We start from the raw sequence: 15,848 nt of genomic DNA, 5'->3' as shown, positions 1-15,848 counted from the left end.
GAACAAAGGACTTTAATTTCACGGGTCAACCTTATTCTCAGGTGTCTAAGTTATAAGTGGTAGGTTACAACAGGTCAGAAATTATAAATCCATTTTCTGTAGGGTAAAGGATAAAGCGATAGAGAGTGCTCAAAGCATGTGAAAGAGGGCTAAAAACTAATTTAGGCATGGAGAGAAAGTGGCTTGCATCCTTATTTCCATTCCATTAAAACTAACTGGTGTCCAAGAATTTATGTAGATGGTTAATATTGTTGGAAGCTCCAGGATTGGACCTCAGATGCCTCCAGTCCATCACTTTCATTCAGTCTGTTTGGGAGACAGAAATGGTAGCTGTTCATTTATTGATATCTCTATTTACTGTACTGCCATCATATTTATCACTGCCTTTGGCCATTAACAGTAAATGAGACAACACTATAATCAGATTTCAAATGGCACCAACAACAGAAACAGCATAGGATGCTGTATAAATGTCTCAGGAGAGGAACATTTAGTTTTGATATCTTTTTCTTTATATTAATCTAATTAATCTAAGTAGTTTGCTTTAAAAAAAATAGTGGCCCAACCCCAAGGATGGATTATAAATCCCTTCTGTACTGACCGTAGATCTATGGGGACTTTTTAGCTGAATGGTCCAGATTTGTACACTACTTAATTCACAAGGACAGTTATTCATTACTGTTCTTACCATAGGGTTAAACAAAGGTAATAGTTCAGCTCAGATCTTGACTACCTAATTCACACTGTAAATCCTGCTTCAAGTCCCAGAGTTAAGGCAGAATCCATGTTCTCCAACAGGAAATTCTGGTTAAGCTAGGTCATTGGGTCAATCCAGGCATTTAACCTTAAACCTCCTCAAACATGTCTAATAATAAATCTAATACCCTCTGTAAGTGCTTCTCTTTGTGTGTCACGACAATTAAAGTGGCTCTCATGAGACTGGCAATTTTTCTGCCAAGTGAAGAAAGGCTTTGGGAAGCCTTTCTGCCCTCTTTCATTGAGTACAGTTGAGTTAACGATAACTGGGACATTATTTTTATTACCATTAATGCCATACAGGCAGACATTTGTTGATGTATGCTAGTGAAATGTTAAGAAATTCCTGCTTGTAAAAATAAGAGCAGCAGTGAGTGTGTGAAACTAACTGTGTAATGTACTGTATGTGATATATATAACTTTTTATTTATTTATCTTATACATTGAGCTCTGTCTGGACGCCACAGCCCAAACTTGTTTATCAGATGCAAACTGAATGAACAATGAGTCATACACCCGGTAAATAACTGCTTAGTCTGATCCATTTGAGATATACAAAATTGTTTTGTCCTTCTGTTTCTGTTTATCTGAACCACACGTAATACCAACTTGGATACTTTCCACTTGCAACAAAAACATGCTCTGCCTCTGTAGTTGCAGCGTAGTGCAAATAGTGTTGGATTTTTTGGTCTTTGATGGTCATACACTCGTTTGTTTTTGGGTGGACCTCACCCACAGTCCCCTAGGGGCCATTACCACAGACTCAATTAGTGGTTCACTCTCTGAATTAATCCCAAGGGGAATGTCTTTGTTCCAGTGAGTTAAATAAGGACATGACTGGCCTGGACATTAATTCCTTGAGTCAGACAGAGATTAAATAGATTATTTATTGACTATTAGAATAGATTTTTTTATCATCATCATATTTGATTTGAAATAAATGTTTTGATGTTTTCATTCATTTGATTTGTCTCCTGTAGAAGAAGTGTAGGGGTGAGGAAATTTCTGTATTTGCATGTGTGTACAAGTAAAATCTTGTGTGTTTGTGGATTCATGTGTGTGTGTGTGTGTGTGTGTGTGTTTGCAGGTGGGTATGACAGAGATGAATGTATGTGTGTGCTTGTCATACATCAACAAATACATTTGTCATATAATTAAGCTAATAGTTTATTTCAAATTCTAATCTGCCAAACTACAAATGTTCCACCGATTTTTCAGTGTTGATATTTAATGAAAAAAATTTTTAAAAAAAGTCTGTTAACTCATAATGTCTGATAGGACTCTGGTGTTCAGCACTGCCTAGATGTGTTAAATGAACTCTGCTGCTTGTCACTATTTTGTACTGTACTGTGTAAGAATTTAGTTGATATTTAAATGCACTGTCCAACATCCGGGGAAATACTCTTATTCAGTATCTTATCGAGAGTTAGATGAGAAGATCAATACCACTCCAATGTCAGTATGCTAAAGATGATTAGCTTATCATAGCAAACTGGAAGCAGGGGAAACAGCTAGCTCTGCCTGGTGAAGAAACAGAACTAGCATGTAACTCCCCATAAATCTACAACTTGTTCTTACATCTCTGCTCTGTAACAGAGCCAGGCTAGTTGTTTCCCCCTGCTTCCAGTCTTTATGCTAATCTAAACTAATCAGCTGCTGACCCTAGTTTCATAATTAAAGTACATTCATGAGAGTGGGATCGATCTTCTCATCTATCTCTCAGCAAGGAGCAGAATAAGCGTTTCTTTGGTTATGTTTATTTTTACAAAAATGTTGAAAATGTAATACCATAAAAGTCATTTGACATTTAAGAGAACAACAAAAGAGTGTGTAGACTCATTTCCTCTCTGGAAATGAGTCCACACACCTCTCTCGCTCCTGAAACCTTTCCTTAGAGGAACAATGAGTCCAGGAAAAAAATACAGTATAGTTGGCAGGATGGGAATCAGTATCACAACTTTCTATGAAGAAGAAAAGTGTGAATTCAAGAAGACATTGTGTGAAGGGGAAGAAGATTTATTGTATCAGTGTTTGACTAAACAGAGAGATGTACAGTATCTTACTGGCGACAGGATCCCAGACAGTTAGGTTATCCAGATTTGAATTGACTCTGCCTAGAAGTGACAGGATACAGGGAGACAGATGTAACAGACGGATGAAACCAGTGAGGATTAATCGAACGTGGAGACTCCCACTTTCTAAGACAGAAAGCAGGGTGAAGTTTAACAAGTGCAGTAGTCGAAGGAGGTTTAGAAAAAGTAGGCAATATTAAAGGCAGGGTAGGCGAGTTGCTTCTAAAACACTTTTTGTCATATTTGTTGAAACTGTCTTCATACACCAATGCATATTAAAAGTTAGGTGCTCTGAAAAAGAGTATAAAAATCGGTTGTCTGTAGTCCTCTCAGGGCTGCAGTAAACACAGCCACTCGTTCCATTCGTACCGAATGCAATGATTGGCTGGCTGACTGTCACTCTCCCTCGCTACCATGGCTACCAGCCCTGCTGCTACAGGAGCTGCTCACATGCACGCACCCGGTCAGCTCTCACACCTGACGAGCGAAGCGGTCAAACCGGAGTTAATATCTGCGTGGCTTTTCAATGATGGTGACAACTAAGGTACCCCGAGGGGCTGAAAAGTTACACCGTGGTCGCTTCATTTCTGCTGGACAGGTAATCTGGCTTTCATCATTTTGATGGTAATGATTACATTCATCACTAGCAAACGTAGCTACCTACTTAGCATACAGCTAACGGTAGCTACGAGTGCAGGCTGGTGTAGGAGCCAGAGTAGAGACGATGAATTCTATCTAGCTGTCGGTGAGCTGGAAAACAGCAGGACAAGCTGTGTTTTCCGACACTAACATTAGGTAACACAATGCAGGTGTAGACTACGCCGGTTTAGTTATTCACCATCTAGGTTTATTGTTATATAGATATGTTTACACCTATCTTTACACCTTGTATCTAATCTGTTTGTGTGATTATGTTGTGTCTGCGTTGTTTGACTGAATGTTACTCTTTTACAAATGTGGTGATGTAGCAGTGTGTTTGTAGTTATGAGAAAGACATTTCAATGTTAGTATACATAAACAATGATGGCTAAAGGTCCCCAAGTATCTGCGTTTCTGGTATATAAGCTACCTATAATTTAGTTTGACTTTGTTCGTAACTAAACCTACAGTGTGAAAACCTTTTACTGTAATTGCTGTTATGCTATTACTTATTTTACCAGAAGTAAAAATTCCTGTATGTTTTATTTCTACTGTGCCTTCAGGTCACCTGCAGATTTGGAGTCTTTCATAGCCCTGTACTTCTCACCAGTATACGCTGAATGGACCACGCTGGCTGGCCTGGATTACAACCACCATGTCCACAGTCCAGCCAGGAGAAAAGCTGATGACACAGTTCAGTACGTTGCAATATGAGTACTCTTGTGCATTTTACTCAATACATTTATAAGTGATGAGTCCAAAAATATTATATAATATATAATACAGAATGAGGAATACAGATAGATTGTGCTGATTTATTGTTGTAACTGATTGCCTTTTATGTGGAAATGCTAACTACTCTATAAGAGAACAATGTCAGGTGTTACAAACTTTTCACTAAGCTGATCCTCCTCTCTGTATTATCAGGTACAGCAAGGTGTACAACAAAAACTCCAGGAAGTGGAGCTTGTACTCATTGAAGGTGGAGAAGGACTACAGTTACATCGCAGACCTCCAGAGTGCCATCCTCCTCCTCCTCCGACGGTTGTCTACTACTGAGGAGAAGCCTCGAAGCAGAACCAGGAGACCAGATGAGCCCCGTCAACATGGGGTTCAGTCAGGTGTCCCTGCCCCAACTGTATTGCTAGATACAGCAAAATATAAAACAAAAAGCTATATGGTTGGTTTTGAAATGTGGTAATCATGTCAGAGAGGTGACTGTGATATATTAAATCATCTCCACAGCAGCGATACGATGCTACATACAAGTCTGAACTGTCTTCATAATCAGTCAGGACACCTCTGGACACACCTTGTCTCTTCCTGTATATACCTACTTTTAATGATGTTTAAAATGATCTATTTGTGATATAGGTTGTAGTTTTAGTAGTATATGATAACAATAAACAAGTGTTTTACCACATTTGGATGTCATTATTTCAGACATAAGACATAAATGTAGTTGCTTGATTGTTTATGCTGCAAGTGTAAAGAAAAGGCATTTATCATTTTCAATGTTTTATTTAAAAAAGAATAAAAATATTATCCGGAACAGGGAAAAATCTTTGTATTTTCTCTACCCTCCTGGGCATAAAAAGAAAACAATGTACAGGTATTCATCCACATAGTGGAGGGAATTATTTGTGTAGCAGTTAGTGACATTACATCTTACACCCTGCTAGGATTAAACCTCTGTACTTTCCTGGTGGATCAGGATAACCGTTGCATATCTTCCAGAAACTCCAACTCAGTATCACAACTCTGTGAGCCCGTCCGAATGCTCCACACTGCCACACTACAAACTGTCTGTATGCTGCCTGACTTAACTGTCTGTTACTCTGTCCTGGGTCTGGAAGATCATCCATGTGTGGTGCATGGAAATACTGTAGTCTGGATGTTGTCCACAGTCCTCAGATTCTGGCCTGTAAAGGAATATATAGTTGTAACATTTATCAACATTATTAGATATTTTTATTGAACAGGGGTTTGTTGTTCTCTAACAGGACTTCTGTGTTCACATTACACACCAGGTCAATGTACATGACACAGATGAGCCGATGGCTGAAGCAGAGCTGTAGTTAGTTGTTGTAATCAGTAAACAATAATAAAAAAGTAATAATAGTGGATTACATTTATATAGCACTTTATTTTTGACACCCAAAGGGCTTAGGGGGAAACACCAGAGAAACTTTGAGACAAGTACACCGGGAGATAATAGACTAATATTAAAATATATATGTATATATATACCTGTTCATATGCCGTTGCTGGAGAGTGAAGCTCGACGCAGCTCCTAGAATATGTGCTGCTTAGCTTGCACCTCGTCTTCTCCGTCTTGCTTCTTCTTCCTCAGACCCCGGCAGCCCTTCCTCCTCTGTTTCGCCTCAACCCCAGTCCTGTCCCAGTCTGTGCTTGGCTCTGGAGTCCAGTCCTCATCAGAGACAATAATGCTGTCAAGGTGGAAGCTCTAACATGCAAAACAACGTACATGTTATGAGTCTAACACGAAATTCACGTTCGTGTAGCGTAACTGATGGTAACGAGAAAATGTGTATCAGCCTGTTTTAAGCTTTGCCCAATGTTACCACAGCTGTTAGCACAGCTATCTGTTGCTTACAGTTAGCTAGGCAGCTTGTTATTGTTTAAAACTCAGTCTTTTTAAACCTAAATCTAATAATAACATGCTAGCTTGATAGTGAGTACTAACAGCCGGGTTAGTTGTTTATTTTCATAATAATAAAGTTAGATGTTTTCTTACCCCTGATGGGAGCCGCTGCACTGCGCTCCTCTCCGCTCATCACACTCTGCTCGTCCTCCTGTGGTGTCTGCAAAGCGCGTTGACTTGTTTTGGTGGCGTGGCTTTGGAAGGAGCCCAGAAGGGAGGGGGTGGGAGTTTCTCTGTTGGATACTTTCAAAATCCAGCAGTTTCTTGCTAGTTTCTCAAACTTACCTACCCTGCCTTTAAGGAGCTAGGGGCTCAAAGCCAACATCCCCAGATAATTCCCATTACTATGTGAAAATAGAATTATCATGTGATCATACAGGTTAGGCAAGAAATTGATAGCCTTTTCATTATTTCTAAAATCTGCTTTTGTTTATAACCAGAGACATGAAAAGTCTTGTTAAATGACTGAGTGCAACTAAGCCTACTATATTTGAATATTTGAGGGTGAAGACAACATGCTGACCTTACCAACAGTGAGCCTAAACATGTTGGGTTTGTCCTGTAGATTGCACATGAGATAAGGCCATGGGGTTCATCCATGTGCTCAGCAAACTTTCATGTTTATCTTTGGTGCGGTGTTGATATTTTCATCTCATTGATGCAAGAGGAAAGCTCAAGCAGTGTTCAAGGGTTTATCTTCTAGGGAGAATAGATGTGCTCTGTCAAATTCAGAGCAATGTGTGCATAAGATTTTGATATTTCTTGGGCAAGTGGAAATGTCAGTCCAATGGTAGCGCTAGAAGAAAGATCAGCGGGTCATCACAACATTTGAATTCAGTCTGAGATCATGAATATCCATGTTCAGGGGAACCTGCCAAGATAGTTTGTCATTCAACAAAGTGTTTAACTAGAAAAAAGGTTAGAGGGTCGCCAAAATCAGTATAAATCTGTCTATGGATGCCATGAATATTAATTACACATTTTATGGTAATCTGCCCTGAAGATAATGAGATTTTGATATGGACTAAAGAGCTAGAAAGATGGACCTACACTAGGGGGGCAACATAAGAACAAAATATTTAAGGCCCAAGAGCAATATAAGAAATCATAGCAGGAGGCAATGCATGCATCTGAGCTTTGTTGTTTCATGTTAAAAAGTGTGTCGTAACATCTGCATGAATGCCGAGAGTTTTGATCCAAACATAGATTTACGTGTCGGATTTGTTATTGCATCCATCATTAGTCATATGGACTTTTGTGAGAAAGCTCATTGTCAAGTATAGCACATGGATAAAGCACAGTGCCTGTGGCGTCATTGAAGGTCAGAGCTCTGGAAACTCTCATCACTTCCCCCCAGCGAGGTTAGAATAGACCTTGACACACACACAAACACACTTGCAAGCACCTATAGAGAACTAAACACAACTCAAAGGCCTGTTTATAGTCCCTGTTCTATCATAATGGATTATTCACAAAGCAAGCCCGACCTTCCACAATACTGTACTTGAACGAAATTGCCTGGACTTGTGATTTTCTGGATTTTCGTCAAAGAAAGCATAATCATTACACAACAAGAAATGCCTGCAATAATTATTTTATCTATTGATGACAGACATCAGAATGAGCACTGATTATTCTTCTGCAGTAATCTGGTGCAACTGTGACAGGAACTAAATTCTGATTTGTGGCAGCCAAAGGCAAAGTCAGTTGAAAGATGATGTGGACAGATATTAAATGAAAAATGCTCCATCTACAGCACAAGCCAGATTTTGGAGAGTTGTGTGGTGTCAGACCTGGTGTACTTAACTTGGTGTCCAAGTCCTGTAAAACATTTATTCACAGAATAAATCTGGGGACGCAGTCTTTCCACTGACTGTTTAGTTCTCAAGTGCATCCCCAATCCAAATGGTTATCAGGGCCCTCACTTTAAATACAGCTTATGCTTGTATAAAAACCCATAACACAACACTGAAACAGCCCTCCTCAAAGTCAGCAATGACCTCCTCCTCCTCTCTGATTCTTGCCACCTCACTGTCCTCATCATGCTTTACCTCATTGCAGCCTTTGACACCATCAACCACTCCTCTCCTGACTGGAAAACTACTCCAACATCACTGGCACTGCACTCTGTCACAAGGCGTCCCCCAAGGTTCGGTGCTTGGTCCTGCCACTCTGAAATATCATACGTAAACATGGTCTCCCCTTCCACTGCTATGCCGACGACGTCCATATCTACATGTCCACCATATCCATCACCCCAGTTACTTCTTCCACACAGACCCACTGCCTCACTGATATACAACCTGGATGCAAACCAACTTCCTCAATTTAATAAATCTGACATGATTATTATCGGTCCCAAATCTCTCACAAAAAATACCCATAACTTCAACCCTCCGTCAACAACTCCAACCTGTCTCCATCTCCACATATCTGTAACCTTAAGTCATTTTTGACAGCAACCTCCCCTTTGAACATGACATCAACCAAATCACCAGAACTACCTTCCTCACAGACTGCACTGACCTGGACACAGTCAGATTACTTATCAAAACCTACATCTTTATATTAGCCTTAACCCTCTAATAAAATTACATTTCACCTGCTGTTAGTTACTAGTTTTATTGTTTCACTTGGTTTCATGTATTTTATCAGTTCTATTTGCGTCATCTATTTTTAATGTACTTAATATGCTGGTTTTATTGTAGTGTCTTTGAGCATTGAAAATCTCTATAGAAATAAAAATTATTATTATTATTTTTATTATTTTTATTATTTATTTCTATACATATTCATAGTGAAAGTTATTTAGTGTGACTGCATCATGTTGACTCATGGCTGAGGCACAAACTGGATAGCTGGATCACTGATAGCATTTCGGTTCCAATGGAGAGCTCTATCACTGATAGCATTTCGGTTCCAATGGAGAGCTCTATGTTTGTTTAGCTAATACATTAATAACACAGACCATTCTGTCTCCAAATTTGATTAGTATTTCCAATACATGAACAGTAACACTAGAATGAATAGCACAGTCTTTGCATATACTTTGAAAACTTACATAAATGCAAATTTTTTTCTGAACCGCCTTTTCTTTCTATTTTAATGTACTACAGCGTGAGAGCTTGTTCGTGTGCTGCAGGGTACAGTTGGTTGCAGAGTCATACAAGAAATACAAGGGAATTTTCTATTTAACCATTATCAATGTAGCATTGCATAAACACAAATGTCTTTTATTTTATGCATCTGCAAGGACTCAAACATTAAATTTTTAGTCAGGACAAGTGTAGCTGTAATAGTCAAACCTCAATAAATCATAGATTATACAATGAAGTTGGTTTAACTTGCCAGTTGGATGACTTGTGCTGCCAACTTTCTCCTCACTTTACAAAGAGTCAAAGAAAGCTTCACCTGTTTTCAATATGTTCCAGACTAACAGGCAAGAGCTCTAATACCCCCTCAGTGCTTGGACTGCACAACTGAACCAAATGTTTTATCTCATCTCTTAACAAAATGCCTGCATTCTAAAATTAGCAAATATATGTAGGACTGTTAAACTATTTTATGCATATTTTTAAGATATAAAGCAAGAGCTAAAAGTCAGAAAAAGTCTTTGCTTGTGTTTGCTGCTTTTGTCTCATGCAGCCGCTGCTGCGGGGACAATGTGTTCAAACTCTCAGTAGCTCTTAGCACCCTCCGCAGGCTGGCTGTCTGATTGGCTGAGCACTGACCATGATGTCATCACTGCACGTTATAAGGGCTCTGACAAATAGCCTGGGAGTCACATTAGAAGAAACACTGCACAACCGAGGGACCGAGTGAGTGAGACACATGGAGATTAAGAAAAACAGTAGAAAGAAGGACATGTGACAGTGAATACTGGAACTACCTGAACAGTGACATTTTTACTTTGTATGGGAGGCAGGAGACAAGACATCTACTTGTGGAGGTTTGTTTTTTTTAAAACTTTTGGCTTGTTTAGCATGTTTTTAGGCTGTGTTTGCTGAAGCCTAACAGGATGTGATAAGTGTGTTTTGTGGAGTTGGTTCTGTACTTTCTGTTCTTTTTTTTTTGTGAAAATAAAGCACACATCAGTGCATTTTTGTTAGTGCTAGTTTTATTGACATATTATATGCAGATTTTTTTAACAGCGTTAGTTTCTTGTTTTCTGTTGTTAACATGCCACTTTTAGATTAAAATTGTGATATTGTGTGTGTGTGTGTTTGTGTGTGTGTGTGTGTGTGTGTGTGTGTGTGTGTGTGTGTGTGTGTGCTTTTGTGTGTGTTATCCACATATGGTCTCTTCAGATGGGAAGCACGACCCCCACAGGGTACCTCAATGTGAGTACAGCGACGACCAACATGTCAGCAGTCCCACCTGAGAATGAAGAGAGTTACAGTGAGGCAACAATGATCCTGCTGGGCATGATTATGTCCTTACTCGTCTTGTGTATTGTCTTTGGCAACATCCTAGTAATAACAGCGATTGGCCGCTTCCAGCGTCTCCAAAATGTCACCAACTGTTTCATCACATCCCTTGCCTGTGCTGACCTGGTCATGGGTCTCATTGTGGTTCCTTTTGGTGCCTGTTACATTATCTTTAAGACCTGGCACTTTGGTAGTTTTTGGTGTGAGTTCTGGACTGCCACTGATGTGCTCTGTGTGACTGCAAGCATTGAGACCCTGTGTGTCATAGCTATAGACCGTTATTTGGCCATCACTTCTCCCTTCCGCTACCAGTCGATGCTGACCAAGGGCAAAGCTCGTATTGTGGTTGTTCTGGTGTGGGTGATTGCCGCCTTGATATCTTTCCTGCCCATCCACATGAAGTGGTGGATATCAGATGATAAGGAAGCTAAGAAGTGCATTGAGGACAGTAACTGCTGCGAGTTCAACACCAACATGGCTTACGCCATCACCTCCTCTATCATCTCCTTCTACATCCCTCTGGTCATAATGGTTTTTGTCTACAGTCGCGTTTTCCAGGAGGCCAAGCAGCAACTGAAGAAGATTGACCAAAGTGTTGGACGTTTTCATAACAGCGACAACATCAACCTCAAATCTCTGGAGGCCAACAACGGACGAGGCAACAAGAAGGCCAAGTTTTGCCTGCGGGAACACAAAGCCCTAAAGACACTGGGCATCATCATGGGGATCTTCACTCTGTGCTGGCTGCCCTTCTTTCTGCTCAACGTGGTGGTGGCCATATGGAAGGTGGATAACATCGACCTCACCTTCAGGATACTCAACTGGATAGGTTATGCGAACTCTGCCTTCAACCCGCTCATTTACTGCCGCAGCCCTGAGTTCAGGTATGCCTTCAAGGAACTCCTCTGCATGAAGATGAACCACCTCAGGAACCCTGCACCCGTGAATGGATACATCTACAGCAGGCATAGCTGGCAGAGCGAACAGCAAGGGAGGAGTAAGGGCAGCTCAGAAGACAGTGATGCCAATGAAGGGTGTGTGGGGAAGGGAGCGAGGGTTTGCAGTGAGGACAGAGCAGTAGACCCCAACGGGAATTGCAACAAAGGCCTAATGACTGTAACAACTGTCCTTTAAACTGGGATCCCTGAGATTTGCATCAACACGGCGATCCAAACATGTTTACACTGCTATCACTATCTTTTTCCAACTGACTGATGAAGGTAAGGCCAGCCAAATTGACTGGTAGAGTCTCTGGAGACTGAGGAAAGAATTTCTCTTCCTCAAAACAATAAATAGATCACTTGTCCTTTTGTTACATTTAGCATTTTTAATTTCAATCTACCTCGTCACATCTTTTTCAATATTTCTGTCTTAACTGACTATAACTGACTATATAAACAATTTCACATAAACTTACTGTCCACAGGAGTTACACCAGAGCAGGATCTCAGCTGTTTATTTACTCTACTAAATGGTCTGTGTATTGTATAATTGCTAATTATCTGGCTCCAGTTGAACTTGTGAGCGTGTTTCACTGATCAGTGATCTCACAATTTACCAGCATAAAAAGTTTTTGAAATTCAAAGTAAATATGCTGGAGGCTGTAAATTGCATTCAGGCATGCCAATTCAGCATGAATAGTGAGTTCTTATATCCATTAGAAAATGGACAAGAAGTATGGAAGGATCTAATTTAATCCCTCTTTGGTGTTTTGTTTGAAGAAATACATTCCGCATCAAGCAAAATTTTAATTTTGGCTTCATTTTTCTTTTTTTATGGATTGTCTCAGTATGATAGATGGTCAACAACAGGTGTGGCAGGATCTCTCTCTCTCTCCTCATTGCTCAGCAATGTTGTGAGGCCCTGATCCGTGCTCTAGTGTTTTACAGCCTTTTGCATGGAGTTTCTGTTGCCAGCAGATAGCACCAGAGACATGAAGTTATCTTCATCTCACTGGCTCAAGCTTAGAAACGCCTAGGGCCATCCTCTCTTAGTCACATGATAAATGATTGCTAGTTTGTATACACCATGATTCCGTTATCAGCCCTAAAGGTATCTCATATCTTTCAGTGCAAAGCACATGGCATTATGGTTAATGTGGTTAATCCTGTGTATTGACCTTTAAAGCTTGCAGCTGTTATATGCATACAATCAAATGCACTTGTTTTGCTACTGCACAGCCTACCAGACATGTCTTGCATTCAGGCCACAGTAGCAACAATAACAGTTGTCCCTTTTGTTGCACAAGCCCTGTTTGTTTATTACATTTTGTGGTTGCTGTGTTTCAGCATGTACAGGGTTTACTGAAACTGAAGCCGTTTCCTTAGGCATGGCACAAGGGTACAAACCACACAATAATAAACAGTGCAGTCAAAATAGCCAAGTGATAACGAAGTTCCAGGCCTGAGACGTAGTGGCAGGGACTACTCAGGCAGATAAACGGAGATGAGAAAAACTCCTGCACTCCAGCACTCCTGAGCAGTGCACCTTGGTCACTGCTCCCTGACAATTCCCAGAGTCTCCTCACTGTAAACGGATGTCTAGATCTTTATGAAATCAGTCTAACATTTGGATAAGACACTCACGCAGTTGTTTCCGTCAGTATCCTTTAGACGCTGCTTGGTGTGCATTCTCCAGGAAATGCCCCAATCCAGCTGAGCCCAGCCCAATAAACATGAATAAATCCATTATCTCTGCCATTTAGCTGGGGAATCAAATAATTTCCTCTTAAAAACAACGCTGAAATAGCTTAGTAGATTACAAAGTTCCCAATTTGCAGGTTGTGATGGGATCCAAAGGGCCAACCTGAAATGAGACTCTCTTTCTAATCACAGGCTCCTGAAAATGTCCCTTTTTGACTTACGCAAGCACTAATGGAAAAGACGCACTTAGCAAGCAAGGCTTGAATTGGAGATTTCACCCGCTTTTCCCACACTAAATGGCTGGTGAGACCATTGCTCTCAAGAGGAGAAATTGAGCTGTTGATGCAGATGTAACCCCCTTTCTGCAGTCAGTTTGGCTATCTCTAGTATGTTCTGATCAAAGTGACAGCATGCTAAATGTGGCTACTGAAGGCAGTGGAGGGGGGAGGGGGGCTGTTGCAGGGATTCTCTGCGAGTCTAAATCAGTGTTAGTGACCTGTGTTTTAGTGCATGTAGCGTTGCCTCTGGAGTAAGGTCAGCTGACACTGTCTAAACTGTGAACTTTGTTCCCTCAGAGGAATCTCTGTGTACTGTATCGCTAGGTTTGGTCAGCACTGTTGTCATAGACCATAGGGACAGACGTAAACACGGTGTCATCATACGTCAATATTTGCCATGTGAAAAACAAGCTTTCCAGTATGGTTTTTTTTTTTTTTTTTTTGTCTGTTTTTCCTTTTCATGGATTTACAGCAAAGTAAATGCAGGGGTTGAATGTCATAAAAAATGTTCTCCAGGTTTTTTGCCCCAACTTTTTCACTGTACAGCATGCGCAAAGCACAAACCAGATATAGATTCTAGACCAAGATTTTGATATATGACTATAATATTTAATAAATAACATTTAATTCATGCATTGATGCTAAATGAATGAGTCACTGCTGGACTGAACAAGATCTGTATTTAAAGCATCTGTAATTTTTAGAAGCACTTCACAAATGAACATTTGCATATCTGCTATGTATGGTGATGTGTGGTGATGTGTTTGTGGACAGTGGTGCCATTTCCTTTCTAAGTGTTGTGAACTATATATCCACACTGCTCCCTCCTGGCAGTGACCTCTCCTTGCACCTCAGCTGTCTCAGAGATATTAATGGTTACTGTTTCATCAATACGCCTGTATAAGTAGGAATCTAATTCATGTCTTCACCTCCTCAAACAGTTATGTGCAATGAGTCTTGAATGATTAGCTGACACTACAAACATTCCAAGTACAGCTGATGGTTTGGAACCATAAACCAAGTCTACTGACGCAGAGAATGAACTTTCAGTTCTCCCCCAGACGTTTGGCCCTAGATTAACCGTACTATTCACTGGTATGGTCATACCAACTCTGCTAACATAAAAGTCTATTTAAAGATCTTATAGGATGTGTTACAATGTGGCACATACTGTATATTTTCAATTCAAAAGAATATAATATATGTCATGGACTGACTCAGGGGGCCAATGTTAAAGCTGTCATTACTGATCCATTATTGTCCCTATTTATACAAGTAATTTTGCCGCACACAAGCAGCTCCCATGATTTAGATTAGGTTGGTCACTTACATAAAGGGATAATTCAGGATTTTTGAAGTGGGGCTGTATGAGGTATTCATCAGTAGTCAGTGTACTACGTGCAGTAGATTGAGGTTGACGTGTCCCCAGTTTGAAGATCAGAGAGTGTTACCGGTACTGAAGCTAAGCAATGTACTGCAGTTGACAGGGTCAGCTGCAAAATGTGTTTGAGCCACCTAAAAGAGGGCCCACAGAAAATAAAAATCAGGTTTAGTGTATGCTATGTGTTTAATATTTTCCGCACTTTACCTTGCCTTCGGACAGCCATTTCCTTTGAAATTACATTATCTCAGCCATAGAACTGACATCAGCTGTTTTGGTCAGAAAGTATTGTTGCACAATCAGTCTGTTTTGCTGCTGACCCTGTCTACAGCAATACATTGCCTAGCTTTCTTGCCAGTACACTCTCTTTTCCTTTTTTCTCTTTTCTCCAAACTGTGGACATGCTGACCTCATCTATTACAGGTATTACACTGATTGTGGATAAGTACCTCAAACAGCCCCACTTTGAAAAACCCAAACTATCCCTTTAAAGCAGCACTGTATAGCACTTTCAAGAAACATGCGTAGAATTTTAAATCAACGTTTGAGTTCATGAACTATATAAGTGGAGAGTTATGCCTGTTCACTTGTACCTTAATATCTTGTTGTGAAAGTTCTCGTTCCTGTTTGCGACTAAAAATGCAAAGTCATGAGAAACAATTGCTTCAGAATCTCAGCACAGATGTTGTTGAAGGTGGACTATTCTTGTGAATTGATGTATGTTAATGTGAATTTTCTATTAAACTTAAATAGTGCGTTAGCCATCTTATGAAAAGTAAACCTATTACATGTGAACCCTTTTTTATGGAGTGAAAAAAGTCATCACTCAGCTGAATGTTTACTAAATGTTTGCAAGCTATTTTCGCACTACTTTTTGTCACTGTTAAGGTAATGAAGCCTGTTGCAACACGTGGTGTCCTGTGGTATTTATGAAAAAGCAAGTGTACGTGCTGTATCAACTGTATTTAAATAAATTGTGTCCATGTTG

The 15,848-nt window shown here is 40.2% G+C and overlaps 1 protein-coding gene and 1 long non-coding RNA gene across 2 annotated transcripts; both read left to right on the top strand.

Moving 5' to 3' along the window:
• Positions 1–3,284: 3,284 nt before the first annotated feature.
• On the top strand, positions 3,285–4,453 carry LOC123957090. Its single transcript, XR_006821713.1, has 3 exons — positions 3,285–3,426; positions 4,031–4,165; positions 4,395–4,453. It is a non-coding gene; the product is annotated as an uncharacterized LOC123957090 (long non-coding RNA).
• Positions 4,454–9,936: 5,483 nt separating this feature from the next.
• adrb2a (adrenoceptor beta 2, surface a) lies at positions 9,937–15,848 on the top strand. The gene is made up of 2 exons (XM_046029695.1): positions 9,937–10,081; positions 10,440–15,848. The coding sequence occupies exon 2, from the start codon at positions 10,440–10,442 to the stop codon at positions 11,691–11,693; it is 1,254 nt and encodes a 417-aa protein (XP_045885651.1). The 5' UTR covers positions 9,937–10,081; the 3' UTR covers positions 11,694–15,848.

Source organism: Micropterus dolomieu, linkage group LG19 (assembly GCF_021292245.1).
Source record: "Micropterus dolomieu isolate WLL.071019.BEF.003 ecotype Adirondacks linkage group LG19, ASM2129224v1, whole genome shotgun sequence".
Taxonomy (NCBI): Eukaryota; Metazoa; Chordata; class Actinopteri; order Centrarchiformes; family Centrarchidae; genus Micropterus; species Micropterus dolomieu.
This window is presented reverse-complemented; position numbering and strand designations above follow the sequence as displayed.